This window comes from Macrobrachium nipponense, chromosome 1, assembly GCF_015104395.2.
Source record: "Macrobrachium nipponense isolate FS-2020 chromosome 1, ASM1510439v2, whole genome shotgun sequence".
Taxonomy (NCBI): domain Eukaryota; kingdom Metazoa; phylum Arthropoda; class Malacostraca; order Decapoda; family Palaemonidae; genus Macrobrachium; species Macrobrachium nipponense.
In genome coordinates, this window is record NC_087200.1 from 184638567 (window position 1) to 184665637 (window position 27071).

Consider the following 27071-nt stretch of genomic DNA (forward strand, 5'->3'; position numbering starts at 1 on the left):
ATTATCCTTACAAGTGAAATGGAAAGGTCATTTTCATCTCTTTAAAATACGACCATTATGAATTTTGTAATTAAAGTTTTATTATTATTATTATTATTATTATTATTATTTATTATTATTTATTATTATTAAATAACTGAAATTATCAATAAACATTTTACATACTATAGTACCATAAAAATTCTTTCATCTCGGTAAAAAGAGAGGAGAGAGAGAGTGAGTTATCTCTCTCTGTTCTCTCAAAAAATACTTATAACGCTTCCAGCGAAGAGAGGGATTGAGTTACCACAATGACACATTATTATCTTGTGTGGCAAAAGAGAGAGAGAGAGACGAGAGAGAGAGAGAGAGAGAGAGAGAGAGAGGGGAAAAAAATAGAGAGAGAGAGAGAGAGAGAGTTAACCTTAACTAAAAAGTGACATGGATAGATTAGTACGTATTGTATTTCTTTAAAATACTATCACATATGAATTTTGTAATTACAGTTATTATTATTATTATTATTATTATTATTTGAAAGTATTAAAAACAAATAGTACAAGTACATAAAAAATCTCGAGTCTCAGTAAATGAGAGAGAGAAGAGAGAGAGAGAGAACGAGGGAGACTCGAGAGAGAGAAGAGAGAGAGACGATGAGAGAGAGAGAGGATGAGAAGAGAGAGAGAGAGAGGGGGAAAAATTTCAGGACCACCGTCATTGCAACACTGCAGCTCTTCCCCCAACTCTTCCCCACGGGCTGTCACAGAACTTGATATATCTGACAGTTTTTAGTACCTGCATCTGAGGAAAAGGTTACAGAGAAGACTGGGATTTCCTTCATTCTTCCATAATTTTTTAAATATAAGCTAAAATCTTACTAATTCACTATGGTATTTTCTTTATTGAATTGATATTATTGCTGTATAAATTAATATTAATATTTGAAAATAGTAAATCATTTCTTTATCATACAAAAAAAACATACATCTTTGTAGTAGAGAGAGAGAGAGAGAGAGAGAGAGAGAGAGAGAGAGAGAGAGAGAGAGAGAGAGAGAGAGAGAGAGAGAGAGAATTATTATTTTTATGGAGATACCGAGTTACTGACAGCTATAATGAAACATTGTAATGTAATATTAAAACAGAAGAAGAATTCTAAAAAATACATATGTATTTGTTGGCTTCATGATTGCAGTCTGATTAATTTTATATTTTATGAAATGTATTTAGTCATGAAAATAAACATCAAAATACACTAATTAGTGATTATTTTCATCAGAAAATACAGAGAGAGAGAGAGAGAGAGAGAAACTGTGCTAAACTATAAAGGATTCTTATCATAGTTTGTGTTTTTTAAAAGCGTTGTAAACTCGGAGCGTCGGAAGCGTCAGCGTCGTAACCTCGGAACAAGCGTCGTAACCCAGGGCGGATTTTTCAATTAATATTTAAGAAAAAGCGTCGTAACCTCGGAACGTCGTAAGCCGGACCCGTCGTAACCCGGGGACCGCCTGTAAAAGCGTATGCCGAACCAAAGACCCAGTACTTCCCTGCAAAAGACAGCCCAGAAGATCGATGGCGATGAAAAACGAAAATCAAGTCAGGAGGTAGCAACAACATATGTTAACACTACCGCGACAGAGAAAATCTGGTTCTAGAACGGGAATGGTTCCTATTCCTGCCACCCAGCGGCAGGGGGGTAGATCACCTGACCTACCTGCAGCGTGTGCCGCGAAATTCGAATTTCTGTCGGACGTCAGAGACATAAGCTAAGTATATATCTGCCGGGGAAGTTGCATGTACAAAAATATATAACTTTTAAGCTTCTAGCTTATTCGGAGCACCAGGAGTATTTCGAGCAACGATACTCCTCCTTGGTGCCAGGAGTATTCGGAACGAGATACTCCTGCTAGGCGCCAGGAGTATTCTGAGCACGATACTCGTTCTAGGTGCCAGAGTATTCGGAACGCGATACTCCTGCCAGGATCCAGGAGTATTCTGAGTACGATACTCCTCCTAGGCTCCAGGAGTATTCTGAGCTCGATACTCCTCCCAGGTGCCAGGAGTATTCTGATCATGATACTCCTCCTAGGCGCCAGGAGTATTTGGAACGCGATACTCCTGCCAGGTGCCAGGAGTACTATTTGGAACGCGATACTCCTGCCAGGCGCCAGGAGTATTCAGATCATGATACTCCTCCCAGGCGCCAGGAGTATTCGAAACGCGATACTCCTACCAGGCGCCAGGAGTATTCCGATCACGATACTCCTCCTAGGAAAGCGATACTCCTGCCAGGCGCCAGGAGTATTCCGAGCACGATACCTCTCCCAGGCGCCAGGAGTATTTGGAACGCGATACTCCTGCCAGGCGCCAGGAGTATTCCGATCGCGATACTCCTCCCAGGCGCCAGGAGTATTCTAGGCAAGATACTCCTGCTTAGAGCCAGGCACTTTCTCCTACAAAAAGAGCCTGACAACCTCCAGGAGTCCTCCAGGCGAAAGGTGAAAGACATTCGAGGCTTCTCCTGATAGGGACGGGAGTTGTCGCACAGGCGGCCGTCGCCCTTGTCAGGATAGTCTTAATGCAATAAAGGCAAGAGCAGGTTCGGCCTTTTCCTGGCAGGGACTCAAGATGTAGCACAGGCGGCCGTAGCCCTTGTCAGGTTAGAGTCGGTACTGCTAAAAGCCCTTCACCTTTCGAAAGGAAGCCCTCTCCTCCGGTTGCTCAATCTTCTCCCAACTTGAGGAATGGAAGATAGAGCAGAATTGAGAGAATTAGTTCAGTATTAGTAAGAGGATATTAAAATCATCCTCCTTCTAAAAAAAATAATGCAACCAACCATTTACAGAAAGAGGGGCAATCGTTTGGAAGTTGAACAAGATTCGTACGAGCTCTCATTCATTGATTAGAGGCTCTTCCAGATAATAAAGGCGTAAAATACGGCCTTATCTCCAAGATAGTAAAAGCTTGAGAGATTCTCTTCGATCCTCGGTTGTCATTTGCGATCTCTTTCGACTAATACTAATTCGGGTTTATTGACGAAAAGAACGAAGAGAGTAAGATTTCCATTCTTTCTCTGCATGTCGGAGAGGAAAGAATGTCGTAAGAAGACTTGCTGTATACGACTACTGAATGACAAGTCATATACGCATACCATAGTTGCCTTTGTGGTTCGCTACGGAATTATCTATATCCTTACAGGATTTTCCTAGTAATGACTTCGCTTAAAAGGTTTGTTACGACAATACCTACTCAGCTTCGGTATTTAACAAAGGTTGTTTGGCTTAAAATGGCATTATTGAGAGCTTCCTTAGGCTCGAGAATAATTTTATTATATCCCTTCATTGAAGGGAGTAACTGGCAACTCAGAATGAATGCAGCCAGGCAGCGAACGAGATGGCTGTAATTGTAAGCCAATACAGTACCATCCAGTTCTCGGTCATGAGCGGTTGGTTACATCTCTCTCTCCTACGGGATCGAATGGTTAACCGTATATTCCCCCTACAATCAGGGACTTAGCCACGAATTGAGGGGATTTATAGGCAAACATGAAAAACATCGTATTCGTTTTGCTAAAGATCTCTCTCTGCCTCGGCGAGGAAAGAATGTACTAGTAGAAAATTCACCTTAAGATAACGGTACGGTTAAGCCTTATGCACATACCGTGGTTAATTACAGAATTCCTACTATCTTTACAAGGGTTTCCTAGATTAATGCTGTTTACCACAATGTGATGGTATTATAAAGGATTCTAATTCGGCAGAGCACGATTTAACCTTATTAGAATCGGATGTTCCTCAAGAGAAGATGGATAAGTCTGATGGGAAACATTCTCTTCGTGGCAGAAGTTGTTTCCCTCAATGGACTATTCGACGTCTGTAAAAGTTTTTTCCTACTAAGAACGGAATTAACATGGGAAAGAATACCGGATACCATAAAGGCACAGAAGTTCTGGCACATAATCTGGAAAGAATTAAAAGCGCCAGAAGCGCAAGCATGGCGTAATGCGCTAGAAGCGCCAGAAGCGCCAGCCTGGCGCAATGCACCAGAGGTGCCAGCCTGGCGCAATTGCGCCTGAAGCGCCAGTCTGGCGCAATGCGCCAGAAGCACCAACCAAGATAATTTCTCGTTTAGCGAGTTATTAACCTAAGAGTCCAGTAGCCTTTCAGACAGCAGGCTCGGTAACGGCAAAATTCGTTCCTGATTTCATTACCCGTCTATTCGGAAAAGGGTCGCTTTCAGGAAACAATAAAATGATGGATTTTAATCATTTAGGCCAATTCCATGACACTCTCATATCGCAAAAAGCATCGAGAATCTCTTTTTTCGCCCCTGTTCGCGTTAACAAAAGAGAACCTATTGGAAACAGGCACGGAACGTAACGATCCTTACCAGGTTCGATGCAAGATTTTGCACGTCCGTGAGAACCTTCTCGATCGACGATAATAACTGTTAACGTATGTTTAACATTTATTGGAAAGAGTTGTGAGAACCTGCGGAAAGTATGCACAGATCTCTTCGCAAGGTAGAAGACGAACGAGCTCCCTATAGACTGCTTCCTTTTCCTCGAAACAAGAGGGGTAGCAAGATACGCCATCTTTAATTTAAATAGGGGAATAAACTTTAGTCTTTTTTCCCCTAGTTATATATATTCTTAACAGATATTAAGATAAATGGGCATCAAAGGAAGAAGATGAATGCCTCATTTTGGCCATAGAGAGGTTGGATTCACAGAGGTCACGTTCTTCTCTCAGCATGTGTCGGAAGGCTTTTCTAAGAGAGTAGAGATTTTATCGGAATCTATTATAAATAATGGACCTGAAAAACCTATCCACTCTGAGTCTGTCTGCGTGCAGACTGACCAGAAGTAAACATGAATGAGAGGATTTTTCAAGAGAAGTTTGATAACTCCTTCAAATACATATGCTAAAGACATAGAGTTGCTGCAGATCGTGCTAGAGGGAAGGGGGAAACTGTCCTCTTCCGATACCTCTGTGAACCACATAGTGGTTTTCTTCCCTTTCAGGGGGAAGAATCACCTTTGTATTTTCTGCTATCAATGAACACAGTAAAAGGATATACTCGGTCTCGACAGAGAGTATTAGAGATAGCAGAGAATTAAGATCTTCGGGATCTTATACAATACCTCTATACGACAAGAGTAGGAGATCTTATACTTAGAATGGGATCCTATTTTGGGCCTCAGATTCCGTGTTCTGACAAGATGGAACTGCTCCTCATCAAATGTTTCTCTTGGTCCTAAACGACCAAAAGGACAAGTGAAATTTTGGGCTTTGGAATCTGGAATAAAATTCTATAAAGACTCGGCAATGGGTTCTTGCCAGCATAGTATGTTTGGCAAAAGAACTAAAGCCTTTTATTCCTGAATTAACGCTTTCAGATAGAGGATTCGTTGTCCAGGCAATGTATTTACGTTTTCATCTACAGAGGAAGAAAAGGTTTAAACGTTTGCTGACAGAGTCTTTGGAATGCGATGAGGGCTCAAACTACTTCCCAGAAGGTTCAGAGAGATACATTAAAGAGCTAGAAATCAGGAGTCCTCCCAATTTCAGCTCAGTCTCCTTAAACTTCCAGGCTCCTTCCCTTCCTTCAGGCAAGGATAGGGAAGAATCTGCAACGAGAAAACTCATCAACATGTAGGAAGAGAGCTCGTTAGCAACGGAAGTATTCAAGAAGGATCCTCCTCGGAGGAAGACTGGTCTCTAGGACTGTTAGATTTCCTATCGTCTACTGGATGTAGCTGACTAAAATCATCTCCCCTTGCCGGAGAGACCAAAAGCTCAAAGTGAAAGAATTTCTTCCACCCTTCTCCAGTCTCCTGATAAACGATTGTGGATGTTCAGGACTTTCGGACAATGTAGCGCCAATCAGGCGCCAAAATACCATAACAGTCGTAAAGACGCCAGAGGAAGACAGTCCAAATAAACACTGTCATTGTCTGATGAGGAGAAGGAGCGGGCCTCCAACCTGGTGCAGATGCGCTAGAGGCAAACAAATTGGAAAAAGTGTCCGATGTGGACATCACCAGTTTCCTCGAGACTCTTAACAAGCTCGAAGCTCCAGCAAGTGGGGAGAAGTCAGCCAGGCGCGAGGCTCCAGGCAGGCGCAAGGTGCTAGCCAGGCGCGAGGTGCCAGCCAGGCGCGAGGCACCAGGCAAGCAACATGCGCCAGCCAAGCGTGAGGCGCCAGCCAGGCGCAAGCCATGCTCTAGGCTTCATCCAGAAGAGATCAATTTCAAAGAAAGCCCTGGTCTTCTTTGGAACAGTGTGATCTCTAAAGCACTTCTTAAGTAACTTGATGATTCCTTCAAACAGCTGAGAATTAAAAGCGCTTGAAGTGCGAGCTTTTAACAATTCTTGTTCTTTCCATAACAATATGTCGTGAGAGACATATTAGCTGTAATTTACGGGAGATGCAACTCTGTGTTGTCTTCTCTTTGCACAAAGGAGGTCAAGTTGACCTATGAGAGATCCTTCTCTCTTGGTTACGTGTCTACGGATACATTGCTGGGATAGGGAGCCGACACTGATCCTTAACTAGTGAGTTAAAAAATTTTATTTTAACATAAGTATACTATTTTCTTTGGGTTTTTTTAGATGAGTTTGGGGATAGCTCTTTTCAAATTAAGCACAAACCCTCGTGTTAGGATCAGGTGATCGGGATCGGTGTTGTGCTCCTTAATTATGCCAGTAAGCGTAGGTGTTTTGTCCATTGTAAGTGGATAAAGACCCCATTGAACAAAGCCCACGAGATTTCTGTCAAGTAAGTTGGATAAGACCCCACCCCATTGACAGCTCTACAAAGGACTCTTGAGGGCCATAGGTCGAAGACTCCTCCCTCGCAGCCCGTGAGGGTCCTTGAATACGCAAGAAGAAATAAGCCCACTAGATTCTGTCAAGTAAGTGGATAAGACCCCATTGACAGATCTACAAGAACTCTTAGCCATAGGTCACATCCTCGCTGAGGGTCTTGAGACGAAGCAGACTACTAGCAATAGCTAGGAAGTCGACCCTTCGTCGAAACACATAGGAACCAAGGTTTTATTTATTTATTACCTACAACGTATGTTGTTTACCTGTCTAATCAGTAAATAGCTGTCTCTTGCCCTCCACCGAGGGGTGCCAATCAGCTAAGTATATATCTGACAGGTAAGTTGAATGTATGAAAATTATATTGTTATGATACAATAAAGTTAAGAAAATTCAAGTATCTGGCTGCTGTAAGGTAAGTTTGAATTCTATGATCAGTAAGTGTAATAATCAGTTACTATTTAGAACACTTTGTCACAGTACACATACATATTACAATGATAATAGAACAATAGAGGGATCTTACATTAACATTTGATGGATATTTTGCTGTGTTTACATTAATACTAACCCTCAATGGATGGATACCCTCATATGAGTAGCAATATGATATTGTTATGATACAATAAAGTTTCATACATACTTACCTGGCAGATATATACGATTATGGCCCACCCAGCCTCCCCGCAGGAGACAGGTGGAAGAGAAAATCTGTCCTTAGAAGCTATAGACGGAGTCTATAGCTAAGTATATATCTGCCAGGTAAGTATGTATGAAACTTTATTGTATCATAACAATATCATATTGCTACTCATATGAGGGTATCCATCCATTGAGGGTTAGTATTAATGTAAACACAGCAAAATATCCATCAAATGTTAATGTAAGATCCCTCTATTGTTCTATTATCATTGTAATATGTATGTGTACTGTGACAAAGTGTTCTAAATAGTAACTGATTATTACACTTACTGATCATAGAATTCAAAGTTACCTTACAGCAGCCAGATACTTGAATTTTCTTAACAGATGAAATATGACAGAGTATACTCGAAAAGCAACAGTGATCCCTTTAAAAGTGTATTAAATATGTGAGGTCTCAACATTTAAATGCACTAATGTATGTCAAATATGTGAGATATTAGATAAGTTCATTAAAGCAAGTGTGAAGTATTCATATAGGCTTAAGTTAATTGAAGGACATCACTCCATCAAAAGACTTTATCTATTTCCCTTGTCTTAACTCACTTCAAAAAAATTAAAGGCACAGCACAGTTTATCACCATGGGAGAAAATTTTAATCTTATCACTGGTGGTCAATAAATGAAGCTCTGTTAAAAAAAATTTTCAATACAAAATTTTATTTTTAAATTCAAAATTATAAGTGGAATTCACAATCATAAGAAAATTCACTATTACTTAAAGGAACACAAACTTTAATTAATTCTTGAATTAAACCAGTAAGGGGCCGTAAAGGTGATAACTCGCAAAGCTTCAAGTTAAACCATCAAAGGGTTAACATCATTTCAATGTGAATATATGATATTTTAGAAATAAATCTTGTGTGGTATGAAATTTAAAGATGTAAGTTTTTACTGCCAAAAGAATTTTTCTTTTATCTTCAATACTTTTGGCCATATTAGCATCTGAATAGCGTAGAGCTGGGCCGCCATAAATGCAATAATCAAAACATCATTTAAATGCAAATTTATGATATTTTAAAAATAGACATTAAATGGGATGAAATTTAAAGATGTAAGGCTTTATCTGCCAAAAGGATTTTTCTTTTATCTCCAATACTTTTTTTATATTTTGGCATTTGAATAGTGTTAGGGCGAGGCTGCCAAGAGCAAAAGCGATAGCGTCTACTCTCCAATGCAGTTAAAGAAAAGACTGAGGCATCAAAAAAAGACTGAGGCATCATGAGGATCGGTGCGCAGTCTCTGACCAGCTATCACTTCGTATGGGTAGGAGTTGCCAGATCTCACAGATTCCTTGGTTTACATTCCTGTATTATTTCGTCCAGTTACCAGCTGGCGCTTGGAAGTTATCTTATTGTTAAGATCTCATATTTGTCATCTTAAAACCGAAGTAGTCTCACTTGAGCTCCTTTGAGCCCATGCATCAATCAATTATAGGAAACTGACTTTGGAAGCAGTTTTCCTTCAAACCTTGGCTTCCTTGGAGGAGAGCTCCATGGTCAAGCTTATGACATAAACTCACAAGAGGTAGGGGTCAGTAGCTATCGATTTGCTCCAGAATTCATGGCTAAGACCCAGATTCCCATAGTTCATGATGACAGATTTGCCTCCTTTTCTGTACCTTACGGTGTGGAGTTGGTTATCAGCAACCTTCAAGAGTTTCTGCCCATCAAAGCACTATGTTGTTACCTGAGGGACTCATCACCTAGGGCTGAGTGTTGTAAAATTTATGTTAACACAAGCCAGGTCAAGAAAGAAGTTTCCTGGAATACCCTTTCGTTTAACCCCACAAGGTGATCAGGCAAGCCTACTCCCCATCATCAAGTTCTGTCACCAATTTGGTGCTTGCAGAAGTGCATGACACCAGAGGAATAGGTTCCTCTGGTGTCATAGGGTTTTGAATGCTGGTTTCTGACTGCATCAAACTGCTTTCACTTTCTTCTAACTGAAGGATGTTGCCCACAGATCATTGGTCACTTTTTCCTTGGGTCCAGTGGTGGCAGTTCAACAAGTGCAACTAATCTGGTGCCCCTAGCTGGACAGTTTGTATCTTGCCTAATCTTGCCTAAGATGATTGTGTTGAGTAGGGAATGAGTGAGATGACTGGTCTCTTTTCTTTCCATTTTCTCCTTTCATACTTACAGGCAGTTTGAAGAATGGACACATTATACTTTCGAACTGACTTGATGCAGGTGAGCATTGCAGCCATACTGTTCTCCAGCAAGGGGAGTGAGGAGTGGTGACAAACCCATTTCTTGTGGCTAACATGGTTTGTTGCTTGAACAGATATTCTTATTGACTTCTGTATATGCAATGAATTTGGACATGTTTCATTTTATTTAAACCCAGTGGACTGAGAGTTAGATAGCCACATATCTAACATGTCAAAGGCTTAGGTCCTGAATTCTTATTTCTAGGAAGCATGATCAGGTGTGCCAAACCTCCAGTTGGTTCAGATTTCTCATACCTCCCTCCAAGTGGGAGTCTATCCTTGAGTTGAAATTTTTAATTTGTGTAGTTTTCATAGCTAACAAACTTGAGGTCTTAACATTGCCCACTTCTAGCCACCCCTCTTATGTTTCATCCTGGTTTGGAATAAAGACTAATGTGTCACTGGATTCAAACGTGGTCTCTGACTTGCTTCCATCTCAACTAGTATGTATCAGATGTCAGATGCCAAAGATTCCTTGCATTTACAATTTTTTTAATTGTTCTTAACCTTTTTCCAGCTGGTGCCAGGAGATTTATCCTATTGTTAAGACATCAGGTTTGTTAGCTATAAAAATACAAATTAATAAAAAAAAAATTTGTAATTTTTATCCCCGTAGGAACTGATTCCAAATTTTTAGTCATATGCTTTTTTTTTAATATACACAATTTAGCCTCTCATATTGGAGGTAATCCACCTCATCCACATTGCTTACTCCATAGTATATGCTTAGGAAGAAGCAAATTAATTAGCAAATTTGACAAGTTTCAAGCAGTTCTTTGTATTTGTGTGACTTTTCTTGATTGTTATTAGCAACTTTTTTGTTACGGTAAAACTTCCTATATTTATGTTTCAGGCTTCATTCCTAAGGAACTTTTTGAAATACTGGATCCAGGAGAGTTAAGAAGTGTCACATGTCAAAGATGCTACTTTTTAAAACATCACAATACAGCTCTTAACATTAGGGTATCACCAGATGTCTACCAGACATTATTAGAGCCAATAAAAGAAAAAAAAGCCCTAGCTGTTGTGGTTGTTGATCTTCTAGATGTTCCTTGCTCCATTTGGCCAAATCTTATCGACATATTAGGTGAGTGTAGTATGGTTTTTGTGTATTCCATTTAAAATACTGTGCAATAATGTACTACAGTAGTACCTCAGGATACGAAATTAATCTGTTCCGAAGTGGCCTTCGTAACCTGATTTTTTCATATCTTGAACCACATTTTGCATGTAAATTGCCCAATTCGTTCCAAGCCCTACAAATACGCCCCAGTAAATTTTATAATACAGCTAAATTGACCAATAAACAATGAAATACAACAATTTGGATCATTCAATACCTAACTTAAACTACATATACATACTAGTACTAATATGTACTACATACCTGTATACATATGTATGTAGTAAAATGTGGAACCTTACCTTTCGAGTGAGGCGATCTTCGGAAGTGGCAACAGAGGAGGAGGACAAATGGCAGCATTTAACTTTACGAAACACATTAAAAAATGACAGGAAAAATTAACAGTAAACTTTATGAAACACATTAACAAATGGCAGAAAACGTTAACGCTTAAATTTACAAAAAACTTAAAATAAAATTTTATTTTTTTTTACTTTTTTAACTTTTTTATACTTTACATTTTTTCCAAAATTTCAATTTCTTCACCACCGAATGGATGCCAGTCCATTTATGGAATTTATCAAACCACCCCCAAGAAGCCTTGAAGTCTAGGGTTGCCATCGATGTCCCTTCTCCGTCATCTTCGGCCTGGGCAATCAGATCAGCGAAAATAGCGCTGGCCTTGTGGCAGATTGTTGTCTCGGTTATCGTATCGCCAGCGATTTCTTTGCACTCAATCCATAGAAGAAGCAGCCTCTCCATCTCATCATGCACGTGGCTCCTCTTTTTGGACAAAATAGTCACGGCCTTGGAAGGTGTAGCTGCTTTGACAGCTTCCTTCTGCTTAAGAATGGTGCCTATCGTTGACGGATTTCGGCTGTATTCCTTAGCGATCACACTCAACCGCATGCCAGCCTCATACTTCTTGATAATCTCCATTTTTGTCTCCATAGAAAGCATCCTCTTCTTTCCGTGAACTTCAGCAACTTTCTTGGGACCCATGACTAAACATACGTAATTAAGTTACTAATTAAGTTCTCAAACAACATGATAAAGTACAAAGCGAAATCACTAACATGAATTTACGTTAACAAATGAAATCGTATACGAACGAACAAATTCCGTGTGCTTACGATAACGATGCTGCTACGGAGTGACCGAAGAACGCCTTTACGTAGATGCACGATGAGAGAGATGCTGACCAATAGGAGAGCAGGATCTTACGGCGGTGACTAGCATCAGGAACCAATGGAAGAGCGGGAGGATAGTGGCGAGTCTACTCAGTTGGCGGCTCGCGAGTTTTAAAATTGTTCTCGGTGGTCCGGGCGAATCTCGGGACTTTACAGCAACAACCTTTCGTAACCTGAATTATTTTCGTATGCACAGGCGAAAAAATCTTCGTATTTGCTTTTGTAACTTGAATTTTTCGTAAGTTGGGACTTTCGTATGTTGAGGTTCCACTGTACTGGCTACTATAATTTGAATATATTTGATAGTGAAAGGTTATTCATGTACGTATATACTATAACTCATAAATGATTTTAGTACATAAGTAACTTACCAAGTAATTACATAGCTAACGATTTCTAGCACCGGCAGCTAAAATACGAAATTTGGGGTAGTGATTCTTCTTTGTTTCTAGCTATGGGTAACTAGTCCCGCCCACTTTCAGGAAGAAGAAGAACAACTGAGCCAGGTACTTTAATTTGTTTCTGATAGCTGACAACAAGGTTGTGGGTCAGCAGCTGGTTGGGAATTGGAATTCTTTGTTGTTATTTTCCTGGAAATCGGTGAAGTATGTACGTACTACTCCTTTTTTTTTTTTTTTTTTTTTTTTTTTTAAGCCATTCGGCTTTGTTTAGATTTGACTTCTAAAGGATTGTGTTTTTATTAGATAATTTCCAGTTAATTTAGATAATTAGTCCCAATTACCGAATTTGACTTGACTTGTAAGCAATGATGTCTGACACTAGTGTATCAAGCACTTGTTATTGCAGCAAGGGCTGTAGGACAAGGTTAATGTCAGTAAAATATGACACTCATACAATTTGTGTTAATTGTAGAGGGCAAAACTGCTCGGTGGACAATACTTGCTTGGAGTGTTAAGGATGGTATGCAAAACGGTGGAGACTTTAGCTTTTTACCTATCTAAGTTGGCTAAGGATAGACAAAGAAACACAAATATTAGACAAGACAGATTGATTGATAGTCTAAGAGTTAGATAGATCTGTTGATGTCCAGATTGTTTCTGTCCCTGTTGTTTCTCCCAATCCTGATCCCAACTCCCAGGTTCTTAACCCCAACACCATTTAATACAGTGACTCCATTAGGTCATTCAGTGAAAGCTCTCATGGAGCCCAAAAGTGTTGTGAGTGAGTGCAAGTGGAGGAGCTGGCTGTCTATCCTGCTGATTCTCCTAGGCAAAGGTCCCTGGCATACTCCTGTCATGGTAAGCGCATCATGGCAAGGAATTGTGAGTTGGGGGAAGGGTAAGCGCATCTTTGAAAAGTTTTGCAGCACGGAGGCCTTCACGTGTGTGTTGGAGGCGCCTGTTCTCGCAGTTGTTCTGGAATCGTCGGGCGTGTTATGGAGCGCAACACGTGCTAGGTATCGTGAGAAACGCAGCAAAATATGATGCATTATTCTGCCGAGATTCTTCTAAATCGTTCCCGTCATCTCAGGAGCCTGTGACGTTCGTTGGTAAGCCCCGCCCCCAGAATGCCGTATAAATACAACTGACGAAGTCGGGGGGAAAAGATCATCAGTAAGAGTCACAGATCAGATTACCAGTGAGAAATCAGCAGCAGAGATCATCAGAGAGAGATAAGAGAAGAAGGAACAGACAAAGGATCAGAGAGGAAAAGATGCTCGAGAGTTTAATCGGGATCTGGTCAAGTCATCCTGGAGTGGACGACTGAGGCATTTCGACGCAGAGCAAGTCTTCAAGGAAGAAGCGTTCTACAAGAGGTATTGAGAATTTCCTGCCCTTCGAGTATCAAGAATAAACATTACTATTTTCTGCAATACGGAGTCAAGAAGACGTCTGCAATCGCAGTTCTTCTTTTGTGAAGCCATCGCTTCGAGTCTCAAAACTGGCCAGCAAGTACTTTCATTACCTCACTGTTCCCCCAGTTCATGCATTGTAAGATTTTACTTGTGGTATGTAAATAAGAGAAACCATTCTGCATTTATCTTTGTTAGTAAGCTTGTAAATAAACCTTTTGTTGTGTTTGCGTATCTTTCTATATTCGTATCCCCAGTTTCAACTGTTGTGTTGAATTCTTTTTGTTTATCATAATATTGAACTGGGAGCGGACCTCCTCTCGGGGTTCGTAACATTGTGGCGACCTTGCTTAGAATATTCAGCACTGTAACAGTTTGAAACAGGGAGAATATAGAAAGAGCCAGAATGAATGAGATGGTGAAAGAGTTTATTGAGTTGGGTAAGCTTCTAGGTCTAGAGGGGAATGATCTCCGTTAGTATGTTGAAAGGAAAGAGAGGGAAAAGTATGAGAGAGATGAAAGAGCGGCTGAGAGAGAGGAAAGAGCGGCTGAGAAAGAAGTTAGGAAAATGCAGCAAGAGGTAGAAATGTTGGTAATGCAGCAGGAAGAAAGAGAAAAAGTGCATATGCATGAGCAGGAAGAAAGAGAGAAAGAACGTATGCACGAGTTGGAAATTGCTTGGTTAAGACAAAGTACTCGTAACAGTCGGACAGGCAAAAACTAAAACGGAGCTGATAGGTTAGGTATGAGCGCAGTGCTGAAATTAGTACCAAAGTTTGATGAGGAAGATGTTACGACATATTTCATGTGTTTTGAGAAGTTAATGGAAAGAGTAGGTTCTTCTAAAGAAATTTGGACTTTATATTTACAGTCAGTTTTGAGTGGTAGGGCACTTAATGTGTATAGTTGCATGTCTAAGGAGGAATGTGATGATTATGATATTGTGAAAGAAACTGTTCTTAGTGCGTACAGGTTAGTACCGGAGGCGTATCATAAGAAATTTAGGAGTTTGGAAAAGGACGAAAATATTACGTATGTAGAATATGGTAAGAAGTTAGAAAGGCTGTTTTTTGATTGGTTAACTTCTGCTAAAGTTGAGGATTTTGATGGTTTGAAGAACTTAGTGTTGTTAGAAAACTTCAAAGATAATGTATCCCCTGAGATTAAGCTTTATATAGAAGATAGGCGAGAAGTATCTTTTGCAGGAGCAACTAGGTTAGCTGACAAATATAGTCTAACTCATAATTTGAGTGTTAGTAAGAAGTGAAATGATCTTTCGTCTAGTAGAGTACAGAGCGGTAAAGGTTTCAGTTATAGTAATAGCAATGCGAGTAAAAGTGACTATTCCTGTTATACATGCGGAAAACCAGGTCATACGTCTAAGGTTTGTAAGAGTAAAGTGGCATCTAGTGGCTCAGAATTAACTTGTTTCCGATGTAATGGGAAAGGGCATTTAGCAAGAAATTGTGCAGTGGAAAGGGAGGACCTTAAGAAACCAGTGTCTCTAGTTAACCTTTCGTCAAGTAGGAATGATCTGATGAGAGAAAGTAGGAAATTTTTTGGTGAATTTCTGTCAGAAGGTGTAGTTTCCTCTCTTGGAGGAGTAGGTTCGAGAGAAGTGGTCTTGCTTCGAGACACAGGAGCTGCTGTCTCACTGATTAGGAGAGAGAGTGTGCCGAACAGGGCGGAAATCAACATGGAAGAAAAAGTCATGTTAGGTGGATTTCCTAACACTTGTGTTCTTTGTCTTTTGTTGAAGTTGAACTTAGAAAGTCAGGTAGTGTCAGGAGAAGTAAAATTTGCAGTTGTTGACAGTTTACCCGTTGATGGCGTTGACATTATTGTCGGTAATGATTTAGCTTTATCCAAGAATGTGAATCTTGTTGTGAGTGAGATTCCAGTGCCTGAAATGGTAGTAACTAGGTCAGGTTTAGATACAGACATAGACTACGGCCATAATTTGTTCGTGGATTTGAACAAGAGTGACTTCGTGGATTTGAACGTGAGTGAGTTCGTGGATTCAAACGAGTGTGATAGAGGTGGCGAGGTTGATCTTGGCGTGGGTGTGGCTGAGAAACCTGACTCTATTGTTGACAGTGATAGCCAAACGGAACGGAAAGTGTAGCTGTCGAGGGTAACGTAGTATATGTACTGGTATCTAGTACTAGTTACGGTTATGAATTAGGCACTCATCTTTCGGATACAGATGAGTTGGTCAAATTTCAGAGAGAAGATGAGACACTGACCCGAATTTTTTAATGTGAGATGGATGATGATCTCATGATGTGTGTAAGGAAACTTTTTGGTCAAAGGTTGAAGTTTTCTGTCGTTATGTTCGTCCTAAGTCAGGTAGTAAAGAGGGAATCACAGAACAATTAGTAGTTCCTAGGAGGCATCGTGAATTAGTTTTGAAGTTAGCACATGATGGGCAAGGGCATTTAGTAGTAAACAAAACTTTCAAGTATATTAGTAGGGTGTACTTTTGGCTTAAAATGAAAAGTGACGTAAAGATGTATGTTTTAAGCTGTCATGAATGCCAAATAGCCGGGAAACCGAATCTAGTAATTTCCAGAGCTCCGTTGTGTAATATTCCTTTGGTAGGCGAACCTTTTGAGAATGTAGGTATCGATATGGTTGGACCTTTGCCTAGAAGTAAGGGTAGAGAGATTGCACAACTAATCTAGAGTATTATGAAAACGATTTAAGAGATGTTTGGCAACTAGCGGAGGAAAACGGAAACGCGAGAGGAATTCAAGGGGAAATTAAAGGGAAACATGATCTTAGAGTAAAAAAGAGAAGTTTGTGTGTAAGCGATAAAGTTTTAGTACTAGTCCAGAAAGAAGGTTCCGCTTTACCTTATAAGTTCGAAGGTCCTTTTTCAGTGTTAGAGGAGAGGGGAAATATTCATTATAGAATTAATATGGGTAAGAGTAGAGCAAAGTCAATGAATGCAAACTTGCTTCAGAATTATAAAGAACGCCCCGTACCTTGGCCACCGCCAGTGTTCGATGTGACAGTGTTACTGAGAGAAATTAGTTTTGAGAAAACGCAAGAGGTGTTTTAGTGTTTCAAAGTTTTAAGCAGAGTTCAGAAAATGAAAAAGAGGAAAGGATAATGTGATAGCTAATAGCCTCTGGAGGTTTTTCCAGAATGAGGAGCCTAATGAGCGTTTTCTATTTTGGCACGAGTGGTTGAGTGAATGGAGAAGTATTAAAGCTTTATGCAGAATTCTTCCCCTGCTGTTCAATTCTTGTTTCTCTTTAGAAAAAAAAAATCAGTTGGTTTCATTTTTTTCTTTTTTGGGCAAGCACTTCATAGCAAGGAATTGCGAGTTGGGGAAGGGAAAGCGCATCTTCAAAAAGTTCTGCAGCACGGAGGCTTTCGCGCGTGTGTTGGAGGCGCCTGTTCTCTCGGTTGTTCTGGGATCGTCGGGCGTGTTGTGGAGCGCAACACGCGCCTAAGTGTCGTGAGAAACGCAGCGAAATATTATGTAATATTCCGCCAAGATTCTTCTAAATCGTTCCCGTCGTCTCGGGAGCCTGTGACGTTCCCTGGGAAGCCCTGCCCCCAGAATGCCGTATAAATACGACTGACGAAGTAGGAGGGAAGAGATCATCAGTAAGAGTCACAGATCAGATTACCAGTGAGAGATCAGCAGCAGAGATCATCAGAGAGAGATAAGAGAAGAAGGAACAGACGAAGGATCAAAGAGGAAAAGGTGCTCGAGAGTTTAATCAGGATCTGGTCAAGTCGTCCGGGAGTGGACGACTGAGGCATATCGACGTAGAGCAAGACTTCAGGGAAGAAACGTTCTACAAGAGGTTTGAAGAAGTTCCTGCCCTTCGAGTATCAAGAATAGACATTATTTTCTGCAATACGGAGTCGAGAAGACGTCTGCAATTGCAGTTCTCCTTTTGTGAAGCCATCACTTAGAGTTGCAAAACTGGCCAGCAAGTACTTTCATTACCTCACTGTTCCCCCAGTTCATGCATTGTAAGATTTTACTCGTGGTATGTAAATAGGAGAAACCATTCTGCATTTATCTTTGTTAGTAAGCTTGTAAATAAACCTTTGTTGTGTTTGCGTATCTTTCTATATTCGTATCCCCAGTTTCAACTGTTGTGTTGAATTCTTTTTGTTTTTCATAATATCGAACTTGGAGCGGACCTCCTCTCGGGGTTCGTAACAATTCCCCTGCAAAATCACCAGGGAGAAGCTATACCAGAAACCCAAGGGAGGTCAGTAGAGTCTGCCCACAGGCAGTTGGCCACTCAGTCTCACCAGTTGCTAAATCCCAGGTGAAAGGTGTCTTTGCAGAAGTGCACCGTCTTTCCTCAAATTCCAAAGCTTCCAGTCCAGAAAAGAGGCACCGATGACAGTATAGTGATTCTTCCAGACCACTGAAAAGGTCTGCAGCTGACACTTCAGCAGTGCCAGCAGTTCTGTGTAAGAAATCTAGAGAAGCTGTACCTTTGTGCTGCTTTTGGGATAGCCCAGAGAGGTTTTCTCCTGAGAGCTCATTGTCAGTTAAGAGCCGAGAGTACGCGGCTGCACCTAGAATTGCAGCTGTCCCAAAAGTGCACCAGTTGTCTCGCACGCGCAAGTTGGTGCCCAAACATTCAGTGGCTCACGAGTGTCAGTCGGCGCCAAAGTGCCCAGTGTCTTCCAAGTGCTCGGCAGGGAGTTTGCCGAGAAGAGGATCTTAATTGCAATGTCTATATTGTACATGATAGTACTCAAAAGTATATTGCAACATACTTCAAAACTTATTAGACAACAGCATACAATAGTGACATCTGGCACTATTTGGCAACTCTGTCATAAGAACATGAAACAACCATAGACACTAATGGTGCGTTAGAGAAATTACCTCCTGTTTCCCTTAAACCAATTTTTTTCTGATATTGTTGTAATATGTTACTTAATTAAAGAATGTTACTATGATACTTCAAAGGTCATCACTGTTCTTTTGCTTTAATATTTTCATCTCCAAAGACCCACACGAGTTAGGGTAGGAGAGGCTAGTTTTGGCAGGCAACTATTTTAGGAGAAGGACACAGAAAGCAAATGAGTGGGTAGAAGGGACCAAATGAGTGGGTAGAAGGGACTTTAGCCTTGGTAGGCAACCCCTTTAAGAGGTTCCTCTGAATTTAAACCTTGCTTTCTAAGCTTGGACTGTGCCATATCCATTGTACTGTGACCTTCCATGGCCTTGAGTTCCCTTGCCTGAGGGTACAATCTTGCTCTTTCCCCCATCTCCTCCTGCTTCTTCATCTCCATCTCCTCGCCCTCAAGTTAAACGTTGGAGAATTACGGACTTTGTGGCATCGTCTTCTGCGAGCGAGAGGAGTACATTACTGACTTCTCTACACGGCCTTGTCTCCCCCTTACTCATACGTGTTCGTGCAAGTGAGGGGAGTGCTTTACTGACTTCTATACACGCTTTACAATCTGATTGTTTTTAACCTGTTTCCAGCTGGCGCAAGAAGACCGAGGGTTTGTTAGCTATGAAAAATACAAGTTGATTAAAAATTTGTCATTTTATCCTCATTTTCATGTGTAGAACAGGTTGATGAGAAAGCAAAAGTTGCTTGGTGGATTATCAGGAAAGTTCCTTCATCTTTACCTACTCTGTTCATACCGAGCATTTTATTTCTTAAATACATCCTGACTGTCCTCCCCCATTTGTTTTGGCAAACTTGGCAGATTTCATTTGCTTTACAGGGTGTGTTGGCCCCACCTTGTTGACCAGTTGCTTCTGGCTCTTGTTTTCAATGATGTATGGACATGTTTATTTATATTTTCAAAAGAGTTTTTGTAAATAATGTAAATATAGGCAGTCTCGTGGTTATCGTCGGGGATTCCGTTCTTGGCGGGATGCCGATAAGAGAAAACTGCCATTAACCGAAACTCTGTGATTTATGGTGCTGATGACACCAATAATCGGTAAATGACGCCCCAGTTAGGTATGTTATGGCACCATACAGTAATTCTATTATTACCGGAAGTTGGCGTGTTATGGCACCATAAATCGTCGACTTTATGGCACTAGACAAGCACTGTTAACTGAATCCGCCGGTAACTAGGGACTGCCTGTTATTGTTGTTGATAACATTGATGTTTATTTTTCTGTTGATTTTTACAGCATTACAGTTGTTATGAGTCTATATACAGTCAACCCCCGCTGTTTACAGACTCACGATTCACAGACTCGCCTATTTGCAGATTTTTCTATGGACTATAGTATACATTACTATACCCATTATTCGCAGTATTTTTCACTGAGAAATATTCACAAATTACTGTACGTATTTTCATATTTTCATGACTAAATGCACTTTTTGTGATAAAACTATTAAAATACTCAGGAAGAAGCATTTTTAGAGTTTTTTGTGTGTTTTAACTATCAAAATAGGCAGTACTAAGCCTTTTATAGGGGTTTTAAGTATTCATGGATTTTAGCTATTCGCAGGGGGATCTGGTACCCATTCCCCACAAATAGGGGAGTCTACTGTATTTGTTTTGATACTGATTTTGTGTTATTAATTTTAATTCTTTTGGGAGACATTGAGCTGAACCCTGGGCCTGTTATTCATTAAGGTGTTCTGGGATATTTTGAGGTATATTTTTGTTTGAACTGTCAAGTTTGGCAATGAACTGTTAAAATAAGCATTTACAGGCATTTCAGGGGTGTGTATAGCCTACTCAGTAGTAGGAGAGTACTGTAATGTAACGTTACTTGTGTTTTTGGGATGGTGGTTGGGGGTGTATTTTTATTTTAAATGATATTAAATTGTTTTAGTATGATAATTTAAGGTATTTTTTTTAACTCATATTAAGCAGTGAAATGTTAAAATAGACAGTTATACACATTTTAGTTTAAGGGGTACTGGGTATTTGGCAGTTATAAGCATTTTTAGAGGGGATTTTTGTGTTTCCACATTTTTTGCATTTCCATGGCAGGTTCTGGAACCTACTCCCATGTAAAAGCACTGTATATTCTTTACTGCAACAGTTTTGAATTCATGCATCTTGTGTTAGGAAAGAACTTGCACTAATCACATCCCCTGGACCTCGACTCCTGTAAGGCAGGGAGGTGTTCAGTGAGTGTAAATTACCGTAATAGACCTATCATATGGACATAAATAACAAAAGCAAGTTTCGAGAATGTTATCACTGTCAAAGGGATAATTAGTACTTTATTAATTCACTGAGTTCAAAGGGACACTTGACATATATTAATTCACTGAGTTCAAAGGGACACTTGTGAACTTGTAGATAACAAGGAAAGGGATATGAAAAATGAAATGTTCGAGATAAAGAATAAAGCTTAAGGGTGGACTCCTCTCTTATTCCAGGTATTCCTAATGCAATTTGTCTATGCTATAGCAGAGCATGAGTGGCTCTTCCTTCCTTGAGCAGATGTGGGCAGGTTAGATCAATGATGGTTTAACTTCTGGTCATCAACAAAGAGAGATAGGGGCCCACCCTTGGGAAGCTCTGTAAGCTTTGGAAGAGATCTTCCTTCTACAGTGGCTCACTCGATACTGATTTCTTTCGACTGTCAACACAGGCCTTCCTTTGCTGACAGGATGTCCTGAGGCTTCCTCGTATGATTTCTGGAACAAAAGAGGGTTTGCGAACAGAGAGGGAATACAAGAATTGGGAAAAAGGTGCAGCCCAGTAAATAACCCCAGGTGTTCTCTCTGGAGAGATCTTTAAGAAGGGGAGACAATGGACTCGCTGTCTGAACCCTAAAGTGCCCTCTGACTCCTCAAATTCATGTATTTCTTTTGAAACTTTCAGTTTCTTAGTGGGCATAAAGACTGATTTTCATAAGTCAGACTCGTGTCAAGAACAGTGTACTTTCTTAAGAACTTGATGGATGAGAGTGTGTGTACAAGTGTTTTCAATTTTTGGGACAACAGGTAATTGTAAGACAGATATGGACATAGGGGAAAATATAAGCTGATAGAATGTGTGAAAGAACAGATATTTATTCTTTATTTAGTTCAGATGTGTATGGACATGACAGCTACGAGCCAAGTTTGTCAAAATGGTAAAATCAGCGAAGGTATTCAAACCCTCCTGTTTTGAGGTCAAGTGTGAATGTCTTTGCCATTCAGAATGGTAATCATAGACTCTGTTGTTGCCAGTGAGTATGAGTGGGAATGTAGGACAGGTTGTAATGGTAGATTATTTGAAGCGAGACTGTTGTGAATTCATTAGGCAAAGCAATGTTACTGATATATGTGAGTAAGCCGGAATGTAGGACTGGTTGTTATGGTAGATTATTTGAAGCGAGACTGTTGTGAATTCAGTAGGCAAAGCAATGTTACTGATGTATGTGAGTAGGCCATGGAAGTTATTAAATGATATCTACGCTCATGAGAAACCTTGATTTGTCTTGTTCTCATTTGGGGATTTGTCCTTTTGAGTAAGATGTTACACATTTGCTGCTGCCTAACCGTGTCTCCTTACAAGCTGTTGGGCAAAGTCTGACTAAAATCTCATAGTTAAGACATCTTATTGCTAGCTTTACAAAATGCGTCAAGGAATTATACAAGATAACATGAGTAATTCCCTAATATACATGGGTTACCTTGTCTAGTCTAGTGCATTCTCTGAGGGATGTGGTCCATGTATCTCCAAAGTCCTTGAGTTTGTAGCAGAATCTCTGGACCCATTAGTCCCTGACGGGGGATAGACTTTTTTGATCATCTTCATTTGAGACTTTGTTGATAGTGACTTAGGAAAGAGTTTTTTGTGCCTAGTGCAAAACATTAGGTACTGTTTAAAAAGAAATACAATTCTTTTTAGGTCAGTACCAGAGGCTTTTGGCTGGTACTGGAATATACAATAAGGTATCCAGTAATACTGTTTCTTTGGTTTCGTGACATAGCCAAACAGGGTTTATGACTCCACTAGTCTGGAAACTAGATTTTTCGTCCATGTGAGACCCCACAAGAGTCAGGGGTATGGGACTGCCCCTGGTCTTCAGGTGTCTGGAAATGTCAGACAATCTAACATTAATTCTACCTGAGAAACACTGATAACAAGTCTATTGGGATTTTGGTGCCTGTGGCGACTGCTCAAGTTGTGTAGGCAGCCTGCTCCATTCATACAAAGTATCTTGTCTGAGCTCTTAGGTAGCTAACCACCAGTTAAGTACCTTTTTACCAAGTACGGTAACTGTCTTTGGCTCATGCTGAAGGATGCTCCTACATAAAAGGTTCTGGTAATATGTATACCTAGGAAAAATATAACATTAAAGAATATGTCATGCTTGTAACTTGTAACGCAGTAAAGATTAGAAACAAGGCTATAGGAATTACTGAGTGTTTTGTTTTTATACACTATATAGATTTTAATCAGAACAGTGACAAACAAACACAGGACAATGCTGTAATTATCAATTTATGAACTTAAACAGGGCATGGCCTTTAGGCACTACAAGGTTTACTTATGTAGTGTATGGTGGTTTGTAATGAAAGAAAGAACATATAGCACTCTGGGAATTGAATACCTCTGGAGAACATGACTTTGCTGTGCTTGTGTTCAGTTTCCACCAGTCATAATTATATGCTAGGCATTGAAGGGCTGTTTTTTTAAAATTCTTGGAAATTTTATTGTTATTGTATATCTACATGTAATGGTAAAGTACCAGAATGTACAGTACATTCTGTAATTTGAAAAAACTATAGGGTTAATTGTTGAGTTTTTAATTTTATGATGTACATAATAGGGTGACATACTGTATTGTGTTATCATGTACTGATAATATACAGGACTGTAGACATAACAGCAGTCTTGTGCATAGTACAGCAATTTTGCAAGAGTACTTTATGATGTACCTGAAATCATATAGTATGTTTCCATCATTTTTAGTCAAGGCTTCTACAAAAGACCATGTCCCAGCCAGGGCACAAGGGATTGGAAAAGGCTGCTCTGATGTGGTATTGTAAACAAAGTTTGTTGGGTGTACAGTACGTAGTGGTTTGGGACTAAACTGATGAGGGCTTCCTAACCATGCTGTTTACGTCAGATGCTGGATAAGCTTCCTGTGATTTGGTATTGTCCAAGAATGGTATCATAACCATTAACCCAGAATCTACTCAGAAAGAAAATAAACCTGAGTATGACCCTCACCATCTCTTTGTATTGAAAATTGCTTTTAGGGGAACTGTATCTAAAGTTATATAGTACAATAGTGCACTATGTATTTGACAACTTGTAATTAATAAATTTCTATAATTTTGTATCTTCAGGTACTAGGCGACCTGTTGTTGTAGTTGGAAATAAAGTGGATCTTCTTCCGGCTGATGATGTTAACCATCTTCAAAGAATAAAAGAATCTTTAAAGGCTGTTATAGATCAGACTTCTCTAGGAAGATGCAATATTGTACATATAGCTTTAACCTCAGCTATTACAGGTTTTGGCATTGAAAGTCTTATCACAAAAATCCAAACTTCATGGGGAGTAAAAGGTATGTTATGTACTATGATTGCTGTAATAACAAAAGCTCAGTTAAATTTACTTTTCTTTGAGATACTAATTTTTAATATTTTTTTCATTGTTTTTTTCTATTTCTTAGTAGGCAAAATTCACTTTGATTCAAAGTAAGCAAAGGACTTAAATGAATTCTAGTTATAAACTGTGAATTAAACATCTATAAATTACTTACTATCCAAAGTCTAGTTTCATTTTGTTAAGAACAGAGAAATAAACTAAGTCAGATTTATGTAAGGAATCATAAAATAAATTTATAGCATCTTTGTTCTAAAACTGCAACTTTTGATAGAACTTTACATGGATTAGCTATCAAGTTCAATTTTAAGATTATTGAATGTCCTTACAATAGTAGGTAAAGTTATTGCTGAACATGAAGAGGACAAGTATATAAAAAAACAGTAACTTTAAATGTTCATGAAGATTTACTTTTTCTCAGTTTTTTTCCAGTAGTTCCCACATGAGGTTATAATTTTTACACATGTAACTTACCAAGTATAATTAATTTATGTAGCTGAAAGCTTCCTACCATGGCAGTCAAAATATTCCTAATTTCATGGCAATGCTACCATCGCTAATGTAGGTGGAAGGACCTGCCCACTTTTGGAACGGATGTGTACAAAACTGCAGTGAGAACCAATAAGTTTTCTGCCGGCTCTTGAGCAACATTGGTGGTTTTGGCAGTCCTCTTTTGTCATTATTTGGACATTTTCAGTGCCTTTTGTGGCATACTTGATTATTTTGTGGTTGTTTACATAATTAGCTAGGTCAGTTATGTCAGATACAAGCTCTTCGAGCATTAGATATTGCTCAGAAGGATATAGAACTAGATTAACCAAGTTCTCACATAATTCGCACACCAAATGCATTAAATGTAGGGGCCGGATTGTTCTAAGGAATTAACATGTCCATTGTGTAGATATGGATGATTCTAAATGGAAAGCAGTAAGATCTCATTTAGATAAACTATCTAGAGATAGGAAGAGAAAGGTGGCTCTCAGAGTCAAAAGTAGTGCTTCCGTAGAGAGTTCTCCTGTAGCAATTGAGGAATTACCAACTCCTGCTCAACCTCCTATCACTTCCCCAATTTTTAGCCCTCCTGCTTCTTTACCAGTGACTCCTATTTCATTCAGGCTAACCATGAATCCAAACCCAACATCATTGCCAATCTTGATGTAGTATTTGAACAGAAATTTGATCTTCTCACTAAGGCAGTCATGGATTTTGGTGCCTCTCTTAGGTCTTTTGTGGAGAGCACGCCTCTCAAAAGTGCAGTGCATAGCGAAAGTGTTGTGGTTTCTGAGGAGGTGGCTGTTTGGTCTGCCAGTTCTCCTAGACGAAGGTCACTGATCTGCTACCGTGCACCGGGGAGAAGACATACCGAATATCCAAGGGAGGCTAGTAGGGCTTGCCCCCAGACAGTTGCCTCATCTGTTGTACCTTTTGATGTATTCCAGGGAGTGACAGAGCGTCGTTGGAAAGGTGTTAAAGTAACGAGATGGTGTATAGTGTTGTTGCCTAGTTCCTACAGGTTCTTCTGGTCACTGCATCCTCGTCACTTTTTTTCAGTTGTCTGGGCACCAGCTTGTAGAGCCCCACTATTGTGGATTAAATTTCTGGATTAAGCTGATCTAAGAGTCTCCTAGAATTTTCTGTAAAATCACAAACTAAACTTTTGGTAGGCCTTGGTGGAGAGAGTTGCATTATTCTTTGGTAAGATTTGGTCTGTTACTGTACAAGTTATGCCATGAAGACCAGAGTGAAAAAGTAGTTTATTTTATCAAGAAAAAAATTTATTTTAAATTAAGGGGAGTATTATTTTTCAAGTGAATTCCTTCTGTACAAAAATAGTTCTCTATTATACAAAGGTACCAGTATTCAAAGAAAAGGCAGTGTTGTGTGCAGCATTCATACCAGTAACAAAAGTACAAAGCAATAAGTGTAAATGTAAATGTTCAATGCTCCAAGTTTCAAGATGAAAACTCTTGATTATGAAGCTCATCGAATGGTAAGCCTCTACACCTGTGGTAGTAGAAACAATTGACAGCAGTGGAATGAAATACTGACACACATCCGTTACAATAAAATCAAATTATTAAACAGAAAATTTATTAATGAAATTGAAAAGTCTTAAAGCTCAAGCTCGAGATTCAGCTCATTTCTGCTGAATAGTAGAGAGTGCCTCACTGCTTTCCGGCAAAACAGGGGAAAGACTCAAGCATCTTCTAGCTGTCCAGGACACTAGGCTTAGGTTGATCAGTTTTTAATGTTTGGTTAAGTAATTCTAGTTTCTGGGTCATACTTTCCTCTGGGGTTTCAAAACCAGAAAAATTAGCTACAGAGGTATCACAAACTGGAACGACTGGTTCTAGGTGCTGTGCCAAGTCAGCACATGGTGTAGAATCTTGATGTTCTTTACTAGATGGCAAACTAGATACTGTGCCAAGTCAGTGCAAGGGGCAGAATCTTGATATTCTTGACTAGATGGCAAAACATCAGAAACATCCAGTGTCCAATGATTGACCTAACTTTCTCAATCTTTAAATGACAGAGTCAAAGCTGGCTGAGGTGATCCTTCTGACAATGGCAAGACCTGGATGCTGGGGTCTACTAGGGTTCCGACAGTTGACTCAGACATTAAAGGTGTTGAGATCAGATTATCCGTAGCAAGAGCAGTACTCTCCTGCTTAACTGAACAAGAGATTACTACTGGTTCAGG

General features: G+C 39.7%; 1 protein-coding gene across 11 annotated transcripts in view; it reads left to right on the forward strand.

Annotated features, from left to right (window-relative positions):
- The window catches only part of LOC135219912 (nitric oxide-associated protein 1-like), a 120258-nt gene that overhangs the window by 33535 nt on the left and 59652 nt on the right, over positions 1-27071 (forward strand). For all 11 annotated transcript variants that reach the window (XM_064257118.1, XM_064257119.1, XM_064257125.1 and 8 more), the window contains exons 3-4: positions 10570-10803; positions 24111-24329. In XM_064257118.1, coding sequence (XP_064113188.1) covers positions 10570-10803; positions 24111-24329 — 453 coding nt within the window. The remainder of the gene's footprint in view (positions 1-10569; positions 10804-24110; positions 24330-27071) is intronic.